Source organism: Podarcis gaigeae (assembly GCF_964106915.1).
Source record: "Podarcis gaigeae genome assembly, chromosome: 14".
Taxonomy (NCBI): domain Eukaryota; kingdom Metazoa; phylum Chordata; class Lepidosauria; order Squamata; family Lacertidae; genus Podarcis; species Podarcis gaigeae.
In genome coordinates, this window is record NC_139690.1 from 531,523 (window position 1) to 549,743 (window position 18,221).

General features: G+C 45.1%; 1 protein-coding gene across 1 annotated transcript in view; it reads left to right on the forward strand.

The window, feature by feature from the left end:
• Nucleotides 1-18,221, forward strand: part of CSPG4 (chondroitin sulfate proteoglycan 4) — a 113,835-nt gene that overhangs the window by 87,637 nt on the left and 7,977 nt on the right. The window contains exons 4-5 of the mRNA XM_083712143.1: nucleotides 8,105-8,584; nucleotides 10,437-10,613. Of these exons, the coding sequence (XP_083568269.1) occupies nucleotides 8,105-8,584; nucleotides 10,437-10,613 (657 nt within the window). The remainder of the gene's footprint in view (nucleotides 1-8,104; nucleotides 8,585-10,436; nucleotides 10,614-18,221) is intronic.

Sequence of the window (18,221 nt, forward strand, 5' to 3'; positions counted from 1 at the left end):
ACCCATCTTGTATTTGTGCCTCTCATTTTTTTTGCCCAAGTGCAATACTTTACATTTCTCCCTGTTAAAATTCATCTTGTTTGTTTTGGCCCAGTTCTCTAATCTGTCAAGGTCATTTTGAAGTGTGATCCTGTCCTCTGGGGTGTTAGCCACCCCTCCCAGTTTGGTGTCATCTGCAAATTTGATCAGGATGCCCTTGAGTCCGTCATCCAAGTCATTGATAAAGATGTTGAATAAGACCGGGCCCAAGACATAACCCTGTGGCACCCCACTAGTCACTCTTCTCCAGGATGAAGAGGAACCATTGATGAGCACCCTTTGGGTTTGGTCAGTCAGCCAGTTACAAATCCACTGAGTGGTAGCATAGTCAAGACCGCATTTTACCAGCTTCTTTACAAGAATATCATGGGGCACCTTGTCAAATGCCTTGCTGAAATCAAGGTAGGCTACATCCACTGTGTTCCCTTCATCTACCAGGCTTGTAATTCTGTCAAAAAATGAGATCAGGTTAGTCTGACATGACTTATTTTTCAGAAATCCATGCTGACTATTGGTGATCACAGCATTCCTTTCTAGGTGCTCACAGACTGTTTGCTTAATGATCTGCTCCAGAATCTTCCCTGGTATTGATGTCAGACTGACTGGGCGGTAATTATTTGGGTCCTCTCTTTTCCCCTTTTTGAAAATAGGGACAACATTTGCCCTCCTCCAGTCTGCCGGGACTTCGCCTGTTCTCCAGGAATTCTCAAAGATGACTGCCAGTGGTTCTGAGATCACATCTGCCAGTTCTTTTAATACTCTTGGATGCAGTTCATCTGGCTCTGGAGACTTGAATACATCTAAACTAGCCAAGTATTCTTGTACTATCTCCTTAGTTATTCTGGGCTGTGTTTCCTCTGCTGAATCATTTGCTCCAAATTCTTCCGGTCAGGCATTGTTATCTTTATCGGAGAAGACTGAGGCAAAGAAGGCATTGAGGAGTTCCGCCCTTTCTGTGTCCCCTGTTTGCATTTCACCATCTTCTCCTCTGAGTGACCCCACTGTTTCTGTGTTCTTCCTTTTGCTACGAACATACCCATAAAAGCCTTTTTTGTTGCTTTTAACCTCTCTAGCAAGCCTGAGTTCATTCTGTGCTTTAGCTTTTCTGACTTTGTGTCTACACGTGCTGGCTATTTGTTTGAATTCCTCTTTGGTGGTTTCCCCCCTTTTCCATTTTTTGTACATATCCTTTTTTAATCTTAACTCAGTTAAAAGTTCTTTAGATAGCCACCCCGGCTTCTTTAGGCACCTTCCATTGGTATTGCCTGAAGTTGTGCTTTTACTATCTCCCTCTTAACAAACTCCCAGCCATCATGAACTCCCTTTCCTTTTAGTATTACTGTCCATGGGATCTCACCCAGCACTTCCCTAAGTTTTATGAAGTCGGCTTTCTTAAAGTCAAGAAATTGAGTCCTAGTATGCTTGGCTGCTCCTTTCCGCTGTATAGTAAACTTCAGAAGAGCATGATCACTCGCGCCTAATGATCCTTCCACTTCTACCCCACTAACCAGGTCATCAACATTGGTTAGGACCAGATCTAAAATGGCTGTTCCTCTTGTTGCTTCTCCCAGGCACCGCTCTGGTGGGAAAGTAAACGGCGTTTCTGTGCGCTGCTCTGGTTTCACCATAATCGGCTTAGTCATGCTGGCCACATGACCCAGAAAAACTGTCTGTGGACAAACAACGGCTCCCTCAGCCAGTAAAGCGAGATGAGCCCAGAGTCGTTCGCAACTGGACTTAACTGTCAGGGGTCCTTTACCTTTACCTATGCTGTTCCTAGTTCTCTGTCCTTGAGTTTGGGAGACTATGAGGGCTGTTCTAGGAGTTGCAAAGCAGGAGGTGTATATTTATTCTGCAGATTAATTATGTTGTCCTTTTAAAATTATATTTTAAAAATAGGCAGTCATCCTATGTACTCTATTTATTTCCAGCCCTAACAGACCACTTTTCTTTTTTTTCTTTTTTTTCTAAGATATTTATTAAAGTTTTCAATATTATTACAAAAAGAAAAATAACAAATAACAAATAACAAATAACAAAAATACAAAAATAAGAATAATTAAAAAACACACAAAATTTCCACAACTTATTTTCCATTGACTTGTTTCCCAGACCTCCTCATACCTCCCTTTTTTGTATTCCAATTCAAATTGTTAGTTCAGCAAATCCTTATCAATAAATTTTAACCTGCTTCTGAACGTTTTTTTTCCTATTCTCTTAAAACATTACAGCTAGAAACCACTTAATTTCTATCCGACATCATTCTAACATTCATTAATTTTACAGTGTTTCTGTAGATAGTCTTTAAATTTCTTCCAATCTTTTTCCGCTGACTCTTCTCCCTGGTCTCAGATTCTGCCGGTCATTTCTGCTAGTCCCATATAGTCTATCATCTTCATCTGCCATTCTTCCAGAGTGGGTAGATCCTGTGTCTTCCAGTACTTTGCGATGAGTATTCTTGCTGCTGTTGTTGCATACATAAAGAAAGTTCAATCCTTCTTTGGCACCAATTGGCTGACCATGCCCAGGAGAAAGGCCTCTGGTTTCTTCAGGAAGGTATATTTAAATACCTTTTTCATTTCATTATATATCATTTCCCAGAAAACCTTAATCCTCTTTCTTTTTTTAAATGAATATTTATTAGCATTTTCAAAAACAAACATAACAAAAATAAGACAAAAAAGTAACAAAAATACAAAAAAGAAAAACTTTAAAAGAATAATTAAAAAACATATAAGATTTCAAATGCTTATTTTCATATAACTTCTTTCTCAGACCTCCCCACACCTCCCCCTTTTGTATTCCAATTCCATTGTTATTCCAGCAAATTCTTATACTTATTTCTCAATCTTTGATTAGTAAATTTTTACATATTGTAATATTACCTTTCCTCTTTCTTCCATTTCCTTAAATTATTTTTACAATTCTTATTTTCATTTTAATTTAACCATTCTAAAGACCAATTTTCATTTATCTAAACTTAAACATAAATACCTATACGTCATTTCTTACACTTAAGCATATTCTTAAAGTCGGCCAATTTCCGATCCACGGCTTTCCCAGCTTCTATTCAAATCATCAGCACATTTCAACAAAGTAAGTTATAATTATCTACCCTTTGGATAACCAAACTCCACCCTCCCTTTCCCGGTTTTGGTCCCCAATAGCTCATCATTTACTGTTTAGCCTGGAGATCTCACGTCCGAGGCTCTCAAATCACCCTCAGTTCCTCTTTGCCGGCCTCTTTGCCAATCCTTGATGTTGAGCCCCAGGGCTCGGAGGGGCTCCAACCCCTCAGGGTCCATGTTTTTCCCAGCTAATCGTCCATATTTAAAATTGACGCTTGTGGGGTATTCCAAAGCTAATTTCATCTTCCTCTCAAGTCCAAAAGCTCCCCATGTTCCATCGTCCCCTTTAGTCAGATTTGTAATCCTTAGATCTTCATTTTCCATCTCAAGGCAGGTTTTCCATCTCAAATTTTTATTCTCCTTTGTTGTTGTCAGGGGCTCAGGAGCAGAGGCACAGGAGAGGGAGGAAATGGAGAGCGAGGGGGAGGAATCCGAAAGGAGCGTAGGCGGTGACAGTGATCAGAGGGATTCCATGAGCCTCTCCAGCGAATCGGAAGATTCACAGAAGGGAGCGCCGATGGCCAGGGCAAGGGGGGTGCCAAGGGGGAAACCCCAGAAGGAAGGGGCCAGCGGGGACTCCCAGAGCAGCAGTTGGAAATCAGGACCAGCTTCCCCACCAGAGCGCAGTGGGGGGGAGGAGTCCCAGGCATCGGGACCAGTGTTTTCACCACCAGCGAGAGGAGATGTGTCAGGATTGGCCACGCCTCCATCGGAGAGCGGGGAAACGGTCAAGAGGAAAGTTACCGGCTGGGCGCGCGCGCCAAGTTCAAATGTACAGGCGAGCGGCACAGCAGGTAGCCCGGATAGGGAGCCAGGTCCTAAAGCCCGCCGGAAGGAGGGGCAAGACTCAGGGGGGTCAGCGTCAGAAGAGTCCAGAAAGGATGAAACCCCAGGGGGCAGAAGGACCCAGAGGAGGAAAGAACAACGGAAGAGGTGGAGTAAGGCTAGAGTCTTAAACTGGTGTCTAAGAGGCGGAGACTCAGATGGAGCTTCGCCGGTCTAAGCTCTAAGACGTAGAGTTGCACGCTGCGGTTTGGAAATGGAAACTAATCTTCAATAAAGACTTTTATACGTTATTACTGACTAGCGTTGGTCCTCTGTGAGCTGGGACCTGGAGGCAACTCTGACAGTTGTCTTCCTGTCTGGCCCCAAATTGTAGCTCTCCTTTGACATCTGCAAAGTTAGAACACCTCCCTCCTTTTCTTCAATAGCAACATGTGTCTCTTTCTCCATATTCTCATGGCTCTCTGCTTTCTCTGGTTGTTCAGTTGTGTAAATTTCTTGCTTCCATTCCTTGTCAGTATCAACAATGTTATTTACTGCCAAGGCCAAAGTGTTCACGCTTATAGTCAAAACATTGGTCTGGTTTTGTAATTTTCCCAGGAGAACAAGTATTCTATTAAGTTCAGTCTGATTTTCCTTTCCTTCAGCCATTCTTGTAATGTCCCTTACCCCCCACAAGGGGGATTTTAGTAATTTAATGTCTTTCAGTTTAGACCCAGTAAACAAGTTAATTTGTATCCACTCTCTCTTATTTTCAAAAAGTTGCAACAAATATAGCCAACAGAGGCGGCAAAACAAAGTTCCCTTCTTCCTTTCCTTTGACAGCTGGTTTGACAGCTGTCAAACTGTTCAGTACTTCATCAACCGACTCTTTTCACGGGACGCCCCCGGGTTTGGGGGGGTGAAACTTTAACTCCCAAAGTTACTTTTATCCTCCGGTAACACTCTTGTAGTGTCAAACCGTGAAGGTTCAAAACTTTTAAAGAAAAAAGAAAAAGAAAATTCTCTCGACCTTAGATAGCAAACTCTTTGCTTTAAAATATCTACAAAGGGGGGGGGGGGCGGACTTCCTTTTTAACCCCTCCCTGCTCGTTCCTAATTCATCAAAAAAAAATCTTTAAATTCCGAATTCTGTATTTACTCACGGGTTCTTACTTTTAAGTCCAGATGTTCCAAGGAAAAAGTCAGCGCTTATCCGACAATGGCGCACGGCTTCGCTCCGCAGAAGTAGCAGTCTGCTCACAGCACCACGCCGTCCCCTGTCCCTGTTCCGTAGCCTTTAAAAAGGCTCCTTCGCGGTTTGGGGGGGCGCAAATGGTGCCCGCCGAGTCACCACGTTCACAGGCATCTGTGCCTGTGATTTTTAAGGGTCCCCGCGTCGCCGTCGCGGACAAGATCCGATCCTGCGGAGCCGATTCCCTCCGGAGCTCGGAGGGAATCCACCATTAGTCGATGGCGCTAACCCGGAAGTCCTAGAAAACCTTAATCCTCGGGCACGTCAACCAAAGGTGAAAGAATGTACCTTCATTTTCTTTACATTTCCAACATTTATTATCGGGCAAATGATAGATTTTTGCAAGCTTGACTGGGGTCATGTACCACCTGTAAATCATTTTCATAATATTCTCTCTTAAGGCATTGCATGCCGTAAATTTCATACCGATGTTCCACAACTGTTCCCAGTCAGCGAACATAATATTGTGTCCAACATCTTGTGCCCATTTTATCATAGCAGATTTAACCGTTTCATCCTGAGTGTTCCATTTCAGCAGCAAGTTATACATCTTTGACAAAATCTTAGTTTTGGGTTCTAACAGTTCTGTTTCTAATTTTGATTTTTCCACCTGGAAGCCAATTTTCTTATCCAAATTATATGCCTCCATATCTGATAATAGTGAAGCCAATCTCGCACTTTGTTTTTTAGTTTCTCAAAACTCTGCAGTTTCAATCTATCTCCTTCTTGTTCTAAAATTTCCCAATATTTCGGCCATTTGGCCTCCATATTGAGCTTTTTCTGAGCTTTTGCTTCCATTGGGGACAACCACCTTGGGGTTTTATTTTCCAGTAAATCTTTATATCTTATCCAAACATTAAACAATGCTTTCCTGACAATATGGTTTTTAAATGCTTTATGTGCTTTAACCTTGTCATACCACAAATATGCATGCCACCCAAAAACATTGTTAAAACCTTCTAAATCCAAAATGTCTGTGTTCTCAAGAAGCAGCCAGTCTTTCAACCAGCAGAATGCTGCTGATTCATAGTAAAGTTTAAAGTCTGGCAGGGCAAATCCACCCCTTTCCTTTGCATCAGTTAATATCTTAAATTTTATTCTGGGCTTCTTGTCCTGCCAGACAAATCTAGAAATATCTTTCTGCCACTTCTTGAAACAGTCCATCTTGTCCACAATTTGCAATGTTTGAAACAAAAACAACATTCTAGGCAATACATTCATCTTTATAGCTGCAATTCTGCCCAACAAGGAAAGCTTCAAATAAGACCAAATTTCTAAATATTTTTTCACTTCTATCCAACATTTTTCATAATTATCTTTAAATAAATTCCCATTTTTATCTGTCATATTAATCCCCAGATATTTCACTTTCTTAACCACAGTTAGACCTGTTTCATTCTGAAACCTCTCTCTTTCAATCGATGTTAAATTTTCCTCTAAAACCTTAGTTTTTAACTTATTCAATTTAAATCCTGCCACTTGACCAAAATCTTGAATTAGTTCCAAAACCCTTTTAGTACTAGATTCTGGCTCCTGTAACGTCAATACTAAGTCATCTGCAAATGCTCTGAGTTTGTACTGTTTGGCTGCGACCTGTCCCTGTAACCAACCTGTAACCAACCGGTCCCTTCTGATCATGTTCGGCAGGACTTCCAGGACCGATATAAAAAGCAATGGGGAAATTGGGCACCCCGCCGTGTCCCTTTTTCTATCTTAAATTCTTCTGTAACCACATTATTTACAATTAATTTGGCCTTTTGTTCAGAGTATATTGCACCTATACCATTTTCAAAACCTTGACCTACCCCCCCATACCCTGTAGATTCTTTTTCATAAAACTCCAAGAAATGTTGTCAAAGGCTTTCTCCGCTTCCACAAATATCAGGACTGCTTTAGTGTTTATATTCACTTCTAGCTTTTCCAAAATGTCAATTATGTTCCTCAAATTGTCAGACAAATGTCTTCCCGGGAGAAAGCCCGCTTGATCCTTATGAATCTCATCCATCAATACTTTTTTCAATCTCTTGGCCAAAATGTCAGCAAAGATTTTGTAATCCACATTTAATAACAATATGGGACGGTAGTTCTTAAGTTGGGTCTTTTCAGTCTCAGTTTTTGGTATAAGTGTGATATACGCCTCTTTCCACGAATCTGGTGCCCTTTTCCCTTCCAAAATTTCATTGCAGACTTCCTTCAAGGATTGTAATAGCCACTCCTTTAAAGATTTGTAGTATCTGGAAGTCAGCCCACAGGCCACTTTTCACCATTGGTGGTCAAAAGGCAGTTTGCAGGACAATCAATAAAACAAGCCATCAATCAAATACTGTGGTGTTTAAACAAAACCACAGGTAAAAGCTTAATACAACTTACTCCTTTTTATTTTATTCACCTTTTTCTCCAAGGAGCTTGATGTGGCATACATGGTTCTCCCCCTCCTCTTCAATCTCCACAACAACACTGAGAGGTACTTTAGGCTAAGAGATGCAGACTGGCCTTAAAGTCACTCAGTGAGTTTCATGGCCGAGTGGAAATTTGAATCCTGGTCTCCCAGGTCTTGGTCCAACACTCTAATTACTGTATACTGTACCACATTGGCTCTCTACTTAAAATCATAACACAACTTCCATTACACAAGCTTAAGATGCTAAAAAGAGCCCCCAATCACCCCCATTAAGCTTGGATAGGGGAGGTGTAAAGACTTATTATAACCCTAATTACGTGGGAGGGTTGAGCATGGTGCCCATGATAGTTTATCCAGTTTGCAAATGGGCCCATGAGCCCCAAAAGATTGGTGACCCCCATCGTATAGGATGCATCAGTCAACTACAGCAACTGGACCACAAGTGATGGTTTGGTATTCACATTCCTGATTGGGAGGAATGTTGACCACATTTTCTTTCCACCGTCATCCATCTTACAGGTTGAACATGAAGAGATCCCTCCCCAGGAGATCATCTACACTGTCACCATCTCCCCACTTTCAGGATTCCTGGTGGCCTTATCTCATGGCCCCACCTCGGACGAGCCTCCTAGCTTGGATCCCATTCAGACCTTCACCCAGGAGGACATCAATGAAGGCAAAGTTCTCTACCTCCATTCCAGCCCTGAGATACAGGGTGACCAGTTCACCGTTGACATCACAGCCAACGGGGTGGATGCCCTGGCAGGGGTTGTGGTGGACCTGGAGATCGTTCCTATTTCTTTCCCACTGGAGGTGTACAACATGACAGTGACTGAAGGGAGCTCCCAGGTGCTCTCCATGGACATCCTGAATATCCCCAGCACTTACTTCACGGCTCTTAAGGTGGAGTTTGTCATCGTTGAACCACCAGAACATGGCATTTTCCAGAAGGTGGAGAGACCCGAAGAGGGCAGCCTAAGTGCATTTTCTTGGTCTGAGGTAAGAAGGCAGCAACATCTACCATTAACCTGAAGTCCTGTTGGTGTTTCTGGCAATGCATGGGTGCGATGCTTCAGAGTTTACTCAGAAGAAAGCCCCAATGCTACATATATTCCATAGAAATGCATAGTTTTTTACAGGGCAATCATCTACATTTCTGCTCAAAAGTAAGTCCATTTGCGTTCTGTAGGGCTCACTGCCAGGAAGCTGTGGATAGGATTGCAGGCATAAACACTACATTGTGCCAGCTCTAGGAACATAGAAAGCTGCTTGTGCTGCAATCCCATCTGCACTAGATATTTAAAGCTGTATTTTACCACTTTAAACAGCCATGGCTTCCCCAAAGAGCCCTGAGAGCTGTAGCTTGTGAAGGGCAATGAGAATTGTTAGGAGGCTCCTGTCCACCTTCCAGTGCTACAATTCCTAGAGTGGCTTAACTATCAGTCCCTCTTCCTCCCAGGGAACTCTGGGAATTGCAGATGTCTGAGGTGAATAGTGCTCTCCCAACAACTCTCATCACGCTTAACAAATTACAGTTCCCAGGATTCTGTGAGGGGAGCCATGGCTGTTTGAAGTGGCATTGTGGTGCTTTGAATGTATAGTGCAAATGGGGCCCGAGCCAAGCTATTTATCCAGTGTAGTATGGTCTACACTGACTGGCAGCTGCTCTTCAGGGTTACAGGCAGGGGGCCCTACCTGGAAATGCCAGGGATTGAAACTGGGACCTTCTGCATATAACACATGTGCTTAACACTGAGCTCCAGCCTTTCCCCTAATCTTGCAGGGGGGGAGGCACATTATTGACTGGTGCTCTCTTTCTCAAGTTCTAGCTCCAAAACACAGTCTGGAAATTGAGGGAGGGGTTTTGTTTTGTGTGGTGTCCTCACCTTCTGCTCCATAAATCCTTCCATCTAATCCAAGCCTGCATAACTTGTAGCTCAGCAAGCCAAACAAAAACCCTCCAGACTTATGGGGCAGACTCCATAAACCTCCTGGCTTAGCTGCCTGACTAGAACTTTGAAAGTGGGGTGGGGGTCCCCTAAGCACAAGAAACCTGCGATCCACAAGCTAGAGCATGGTAGAAAATAGTGGCTCAGAAGCATGGACCCAGGCTAAGAATTAGAGAACAGGTTTTCTCTGAAAAGCTCAGGAATTTTGATCAGTACCAAAACTGAATTCACAATCCCTTCAAGCAAATAGCCACTCCTGGTTTCCCCCCATAACTTTTAGTGACCTAACGTAGGGAGGAATGCTTTTTAGTTTTTGCTATTGTTAGCTAATGAGGTATAAAAAAATCCCTGTCCCTCTATTCCTCCTGAAGTCTAGAGCTCTGGGGATTAGGAAAACAAAAAGCTTGGACACTGAGTTTTTAAGCATGGATGTGTTCCTAGAAAAAGAGTGGCAAGAGGGAAGTCCTGCCTCAGACCTTCTGCATTCCAAGCAGGTCTTCTGCCACTGAGCTGTGGCTCTTCTGTCCTCCCCTGGCCCACACTAACCAGCCATGGCTCTCCAGGATTTCAGCCAAAGGTCTTTTCCAGTCTGCCCTGGAGACACCCAAACCAATGGCTTCAAGTTACAAGAATAGAGATTCCAACTAAACACCAGGAAGAACTTTCTGTCTGTAAGAGCTCTTTGATAGCAAAAGGGCCCCTCTCAGAAAGCAGTGGGGTCTTAAACACAGGTCAGATGGCCATCCCTCAGGGATTCTTCAGCTGCAATTCCTGCATTGCAGGGGGTTGCACTAGGTGACCCTTGGGGTACCATCCAACTCTACAATTCTTTGATTCTATGATACTGGGAATAGAACCTGGGACCTGTTGCAGACAAATGTCTGTGTCCTCTTTGCATTCAGGTGGAGCATCAGCTTGTTCAATACATGCATGATGGCAGTGAGTCGTTGGTTGACAGATTCACAGTGGTCGCCAACATCTCCAAGCACAACCAAGAGAGCCAACCCAGGACGGTCTACATTGACATTCTCCCAAGCAATGACGAGGCACCGGTGCTGATGGTCAACATGGGACTGCAGGTACCTTGTCAACCAAAGTAAGGGGTGGAGGTGGGGTGTTTGAGGATGCTGGGGTGAGGAGCTGAACAGAAATCTCAGGCAGGTTGGTGCCAAGGGGCAATCCTGTTTCAACATACAACTGTAGAGGCCCAGGGGTCAGCAAACTTTTTCAGCAGGGAGCCGGTCCACTGTCCCTCAGACCTTGTGGGTGACCAGACTATATTTTTGGGCGGGAAATGAACAAATTCCTATGCCCCACACATAACCCAGAGATGCACTTTAAATAAAAGGACACATTCTACTCATGTAAAAAAATGCTGATTCCCAGACCGTCCGCGGGCCGGATTGAGAAGGTGATTGGGTCTGATCCGGCCCCGGGCCTTAGTTTGCCTACCCATGGTATAGGCTGTTAAGAGTGTGCTGGACTCTGAGTTCAGTTTTAAAGGCACGTCTTTGGCATACTCTGTGTCTTACTGACAATATTTGTAAGGGGACATGAATGTGGCAAATGAGCTTCAAATCAAAAGTGCTTTTAGTATCAGGTGTGAAATGCCCTTAGGATGATCAGGGCCTTCATTATCAGCCTTCAATAGTCGAGTGCAGGAACAGAACTCAAGTGGCCAAGCAGGGAAAGGAGAATGTAGAACCACACAGGGCTGGATCTATCATTAGGCAGGGTGAGGGGGCTGCCTCAGACAGTGGTTGCTGGTGGCACAGTGCTCTCCCCAGGGGCTCCACCTGATCCTACAGACATATACACAGCACCATTCCTTTGGAAGACAGAGCTGTGCATGCCATGTGGCGTAATCTATGCCCCTCTCATTAGCCTGCTGCCCCCAGGGAACTGAAGGATGTTATCCAGTCACTAGGATTGCAGCATCAACTGCCAGTCCAGTCAGATTCTGTATATGGGATGGTAGGGGTGGCACCATCTTGTCCTTTACCACAAGCAGCAAAAGATATTGGACCATTCCTTATCCCACAGCCCTAAGCCTTTCAAGTTAGCTTTTGATCACTCCCTACTGTGTATAGTGAGAGCCAGCATGGTATATTGGTTAGATTGTGGGCCTGCAGCCTCGGAAGTCAGGGTTCAAATCCCCCACTTGGCCAAGAAGCCAATCAACAATGTCCTTACCTACCTCACAGGGTTGTTGTGAAATTAATATGGGGGGGGGGGAGCTGTGGTTGCCACTTTCAGCTCATTGGAGGAAATGTGGAATCTCAATGCAATTATAAACATGAGACCCTCCAGATGTTGTTGTGTTCAGCTGCTTGCCCGGTGTGGCCAGCGGTGAGGGATGACGGTGTGGACTTTCCTACCGCTGCTCAGCTCTGCTACTGCCTGAAGAAGTTTCCCACAGAGGCTTTGCACAGAGGTTTTGTGCAGAGGAAACATACCGGACAGGCAGATATTCAACAGATGGGAGTTGTAGTTAATCAATGCCTGAATTGCTACAGGTTCCCCACCCTCCCAGGCACCAGAATCCGACCTCTGTTTTCAGCATTAGCAGAGAAAATAGAGTCTGAAAGCAGGTGTCCATATGAATCTCAGCCCTGAGATCTAGCTGCTAAAGCAAGTTAGTTGCTGGCTGTGGCAGGGAAGAGGAAAGGGTGGGACTGCAGAAAGCAGGCAGCATGCTGCTGCAGTTTTTCCATTAGACCTTGACACCAAGTGAGGCATTGGATGGGTGCTTGGTGGTGGGGAGGTGAAGCAGGAAAGGAGACAGCCTTTTTGCATTCTTTCCTTGGATGCCGCAAACACCATCTGTTTTTCCATCTCTTGCCATGCTGCAATATTGCCACAGGATGGCAGCATACATCCATGCTATAGCTTCCAGCTTGCAAGGGCAGGTTGTGAAGACACGTGCAGTTTTATGTAATACAGCAACCACCACGATCCAGCAAAGCGCCTGTACCAGTGGGGACTTTTCCACTGATGGTGGAAAGCTATTGACCCTAGAGAAGTATAACTAGTCTGTAATGTAACAGGGAGTCCTTGGAGCACCCCACAATCGCCTAACCTTGACTCCCATAGGTTCAGGTCGGGCAAGACACCTCCACCAGGAGATAGAAGCAAAACAGCAGCCAGTAGGCCTTATCTTTATTGTTGCAACAAGATTTCCCACTACCACAAAGTCAAAGCAGCCGGAAGCCCCGAACAATGGTTACATCATTATTTTAAAGTTTCCTGAAGTTTCCCATAATGCATCTCAGGATGCATCATCAAGACATCATAGATATGCCACAGAAAAGATGGGGTCTCAGGTAGAACCTGACATCCAGTCATGCCCCTGTCACCCAAATACAGTCTTTCACACTTATTCCATCACAGTACAAGGGAAAGTATTTACAGTTCCCTGGCCAAGCTTCATCCCTCTATGGGGCAGGCTGGCATTGTGATTGAGGTGGTTATCTGTCTGAAACTTCTTGGGGCCAACTCACCCCTCCCCTTATACCTCACTTCCCTGGGTCCTAAATGCCATTGGAACTGAGAATATTGATAGAATGAGTGATTTCTTATGCATTTCTAAAGTTTTCCCATTGAGCCAGTATATAGACACATTTATCAGTGAATTGCAACATTTGGTAGTGACATTTTCCCTGTTTTCCTTTGTTGGGGCTCAGCAGGGAGTTGCAGGCTCCTGATCTGAGCTCCCCTTGCAGATTCAATGCCTTTGCAGAGATATTGCTGTTATTTTCTCTTGACACTAGAGGATTTGGTTTGATGGGTGAAAGGCAAGGAAATACCTCTCTGTGGTCCATATGTGGGTGAATTTGTGCAGCAGAGACTGTTTGTCTTTGCCTTATGGCAGTGGCAGAGCTTCATGCTTTGGCACGGGGGTTGGGGGTGGGGGGAGAGCAGGCAGGGGCAGGGCTGGTGTGTGTCCTGGGGGCATGATGCACCGCCTGCTGGGGCATGGTGCCCAGTGCGGGGGGGGGAGGGAGCCGCGATGGCACCCCACTGGGATCACGTTGCCATGGTTGGTGTGTTCCCCCCGCACTCCTCTTCCTCTGCCAGTGCCTTATGGTGTGGAGAGGCAAGACTCATGGGGGGAGGGAGGTCTCTCACCCCCCTTCCAATTTCCCAGTAACAGCAAACGCACAGTTCCTCAGCCAGCCCATCCTCCACCAGCTATTTCCTATTCTATTGTTGTTATTAATTTGCAAAGGGAAGGCCTGGTTTTTATGGAGGGGGTACATATCCCTGGTATAGAGAGACACACAGCCCTAATCTTTGAGCTTCAGTTTGCTTGAAATGAAGAGGAGGGGTGTCTCAAGGAGACACAGTTTTATTTACAGAAATAAATACACACATATACAACCTGAGCGGGTGGTGCTGTGGTCTAACCCACTGAGCCTAGGGCTTGCTGATCAGAAGGTTGGCGGTTCAAATTCCCGTGGTGGAGTGACCTCCCGTTGCTCGGTCCCTGCTCCTGCCCACCTAGCAGTTCGAAAGCATGTCAAAGTGCAAGTAGATAAATAGGTACTGCTCTGGTGGGAAACGTTTTCGTGCACTGCTCTGGTTCACCAGAAGCGGCTTAGTCATGCTGGCCACATGACCCAGAAGCTGTCTGAGGAAAATGCCGGCTCCCTCAGCTTATAGAGCAAGATGAGCACTGCAATCCCAGAGTCGTCCGCAACTGGACCTAAGGGTCAGGGATACCTTTACCTTTACAACCTGAGCATAGGATGGAGGGGCTCACAGCATCAACACTCCAACAGATCTTGCTTCTCCATTAGTCTCAGGTTTGGAGCCAGCAAAGAGCAAGCAGGTCTACCCATAAGCCTGGAGGGCCCCCTCACTTAGGGGACTCTTGCAGTCAGGCTCACTCTTTTAGGATGCTGATGACAGGGCCTACACAAAACACTTTGGCACCTGAGGTGAACCACAAAATTGTGCCCCCCTCCCCTCGCCCAGGAAAAGGGGGTAAGTAAAGATCTACATCAAGGACTAGGGGAGGATAAAGATCTACAGAGGATATGGTGCCTCTGTGGATCCTGCTACCTAAGCCGGCTGCCTCACCTTGCCTCATGGGTGGGCCGGCCCTGGCTGATGAGGACACTTAAGTGGCCATGTAAGGTCAAAGAAACTTATCTGACTAGTTCAGCCATAGAATCCTCTATGAGATTCTAGCCCTCACTGGGTACAGGACTCCAGGGAAAGGGCTCAGGCATCATCTAGACGGAGCCCCACAAACTGTCTCTTGTGACCAAGAGCAGCCCTGGCTTACTGATACCTGTTCTAAATCACTTTCTTTGTTTTGTGTCCTAAGTTTTCCTTTTGGGGTGCTTTGTTAAAATGTTAGAGTGAAGTGCAACTCTTGTCTCCTTCATGGCTCCTAGAAGTTAAGTGCCTGGAAGCCAAATGGGCACAGCATTCACTTGCTTTCCAGGTTTCATGCTTGTTAATTTGGAGATGTGATCAAGGTCAGTGGACGTCCTGCCAAATACGAGCAATGCACTCATTGGAGCCAAGGTTCAAGGTTCCAATATCACAGAACTGTGGAGTTGGAGGGGGTACCCAGGGTCATCTAGTCCACCCCCTGCAATGCAGGAATCACAGCTCAAGAATTCCTGGCAGGTGGCCATCCAAGCTCGGTTTAAAATCCTCCAGTGAAGGAACGTTTTCTCATCAGCAACCCAGTGGAACAGGGAGTCAAGCTTAACCAGAGACTCAGGTCTGTAACTGAAACGAATCACCCATGTGTTGTTTTAATTGAACAGAGCTTAATGGCATGATGAGAGATTTAATAGGAAATAAAACAAGCTGCATATGATAAAATGCTGGTAAATAAAGCAACCTACATATGATGTATTTCAAAGCAATTTCAGGCAATCATAAGTAAGGGTGGCCATTGACAAGAACTTTACCTCTTGCCCTGTGATTCAGAAAAATGACCAAGAGGGAATGTAGAATAATGCACTGATTTATTACCCACCCTTCACCCTAAAGACTCAGGACAGGTGACAACATTTAAATAGTTTATTATTTAAAACAGTTTAAAGAAACTTCCAATCATAAAATAAGGGGGGGTGTCCTAAAACAATCACCTCAAGTGTCAGAAGGCAAAGGAATGAGCTGCATCTTCAGCATTGCCGGAAGCTGTGTACCAAATGGGCCAGGTGCACTTCCGTGGTGAAGGGAGTTCCACCACTCAGGGGCCGTCTCAAAGAAGGCCCTGTCCCAAGTCTCTGAGGACAGAGGAACTGCCAAAACGCCCCCGCGGCCAATCTCTTCACCCAAGAGGGTCTCTAGGGAAGTAGGCAGTCTTTCCAGTATTCAGGGTCTGAGACGTCTTTCCTAGCTTCTTGGTAGAAACTACAGGCTTTTAAAAATATATAAAAAAGAATAGGCAAGATAGAGGATTTTTTGCAAAAAATTCCATTGAATTATTTCAAGCTAGTGGGGGGATATGAAAGAAACATTTTGTACGAAGATTACCATAATAAAGGGCAAAGGTGGTAAGGACCTAACAGAAGCAGAAGACATCAAGAAGAGGTGGCAAGAATACACAGAGGAATTATACCAGAAAGATATGGATGTCTCGTACACCCCAGGTAGTGTGGTTGCTGACCTTGAGCCAAACAGCCTGGAGAGTGAAGTCAAATGAGCCTTAGAAAGCACTGCAAATAACAAAGCCAGTGGAAGTGACGATATTCCAGCTGAACTATTAAAAATTTTAAACGGTGATGCTGTTAAGGTGCTACACTCAATATGCCAGCAAGTTTGGAAAACTCAGCAGTGGCCAGAGTATTGGAGAAGACCAGTCTACATCCCAATCCCAAAGAAGGGCAGTGCCAAAAAATGCTCCAACTACTGCACAATTGCACTCATTTCACACGCTAGCAAGGTTATGCTTAAAATTCTACAAGGAAGGCTCAAGCAGTATGTGGACCGAGAACTCCCAGAAGTGCAAGCTGGATTTAAAAGAGGCAGAGGAACCAGAGACCAAATTGCAAACATGTGCTGGATTATGGAGAAAGCTAGAGAGTTCCAGAAAGACATCTACTTCTGCTTCATTGACTATGCAAAAGCCTTTGACCGTGTCGACCACAGCAAACTATGGCAAGTTCTTAAAGAAATGGGAGTGCCTGATCACCTCATCTGTCTCCTGAGAAATCTCTATGTGGGACAAGAAGCTACAGTTAGAACTGGATATGGAACAACTGATTGGTTCAAAATTGGGAAAGGAGTACGACAAGGCTGTATATTGTCTCCCTGCTTATTTAACCTGCTTATGTAACGCAGGTTACGCAGAATTCATCATGTGAAAGGCTGGGCTGGATGAATCCCTAGCCGGAATTAAGATTGCCGGAAGAAATATCAACAACCTCAGATATGCAGATGACACAACATTGATGGCAGAAAGTGAGGAGGAATTAAAGAAGCTTTTAATGAGGGTGAATCTTAAAAAGCATCTTAAAAAGCAGAGACATCACCTTGCCAACAAAGGTCCGTATAGTTAAAGCTATGGTTTTCCCAGTAGTGAAGTATGGAAGTGAGAGCTGGACCATAAAGAAGGCTGATTGCCGAAGAATTGATGCTTTTGAATTATGGTTCTGGAGGAGACTCTTAATAGTCCCATGGGCTGCAAGAAGATCAAATCTATCCATTCTTAAGAAAATCAGCCCTGAGTGCTCACTGGAAGGACAGATCGTGAAGCTGAGGCTCCAATACTTTGGCCACCTCATGAGAAGAGAAGACTCCCTGGAAAAGACCCTGATGTTGGGAAAGATGGAGGGCACAAGGAGAAGGGGACGACAGAGGACGAGATGGTTGGATAGTGTTCTTGAAGCTACCAGCATGAGTTTGACTAAACTGCAGGAGGCAGTGGAAGACAGAAGTGCCTGGCGTGCTCTCGTCCAGGGGGTCACGAAGAGTCAGACACGACTAAACGACTAAACAACAACAAGAGGGGGGACACACATTAAAATAATGCATAAGTTGGTATCAAAAGTCATCATAGCTCCAGCAAACTCCTTATTGACTTGGCACCTTATTGACTTGGCACTGTTAACAGAGAACTCTGAGGGCTCCCTTGCACAAAAAAACAAGGACACCAGCCAGGAATACCAGAGCAAAACGGATTAGGCTTGGTCTTTATCAGTAGGCTTGGTCTTTATTGAAGACTGTTGCGACAGTCTCCCACCTGCCACAAGGTAGAACAAGATGGAAGGTAGAACAAGATGGAAACAAAAGAGCCCCTAAACTTTTATTAGCTGCTAATCCCCATGTTAAAGGTAAAGGGACCCCTGACCATTAGGTCCAGTCATAGATGACTTTGGGGTTGCGGCGCTCATCTCACTTTATTGGCCGAGGGAGCCAGCGTACAGCTTCTGGGTCATGTAGCCAGCATGATAATGCCGCTTCTGGTGAACCAGAAGCTGCTGCACACAGAGAGAGAGAGAGAGAGAGAGAGAGAGAGAGAGAGAGAGAATGAGTGTGTGTGTGTGTGTGTGTGTGTGTGTGTGTGTGTTGTTGGCCTTCACCTCAGGTCCCTTCCACCACCAACTACCCCCAGTGCCATGAAGCCCTGCATGTGGCTCTCAGGGGGAAAGGGAAAGGACTGTCTATGCTTGCTCTAATGAGTCCAAGGCAATGCTCTTATTCCTTACTTGCCTAGCTTA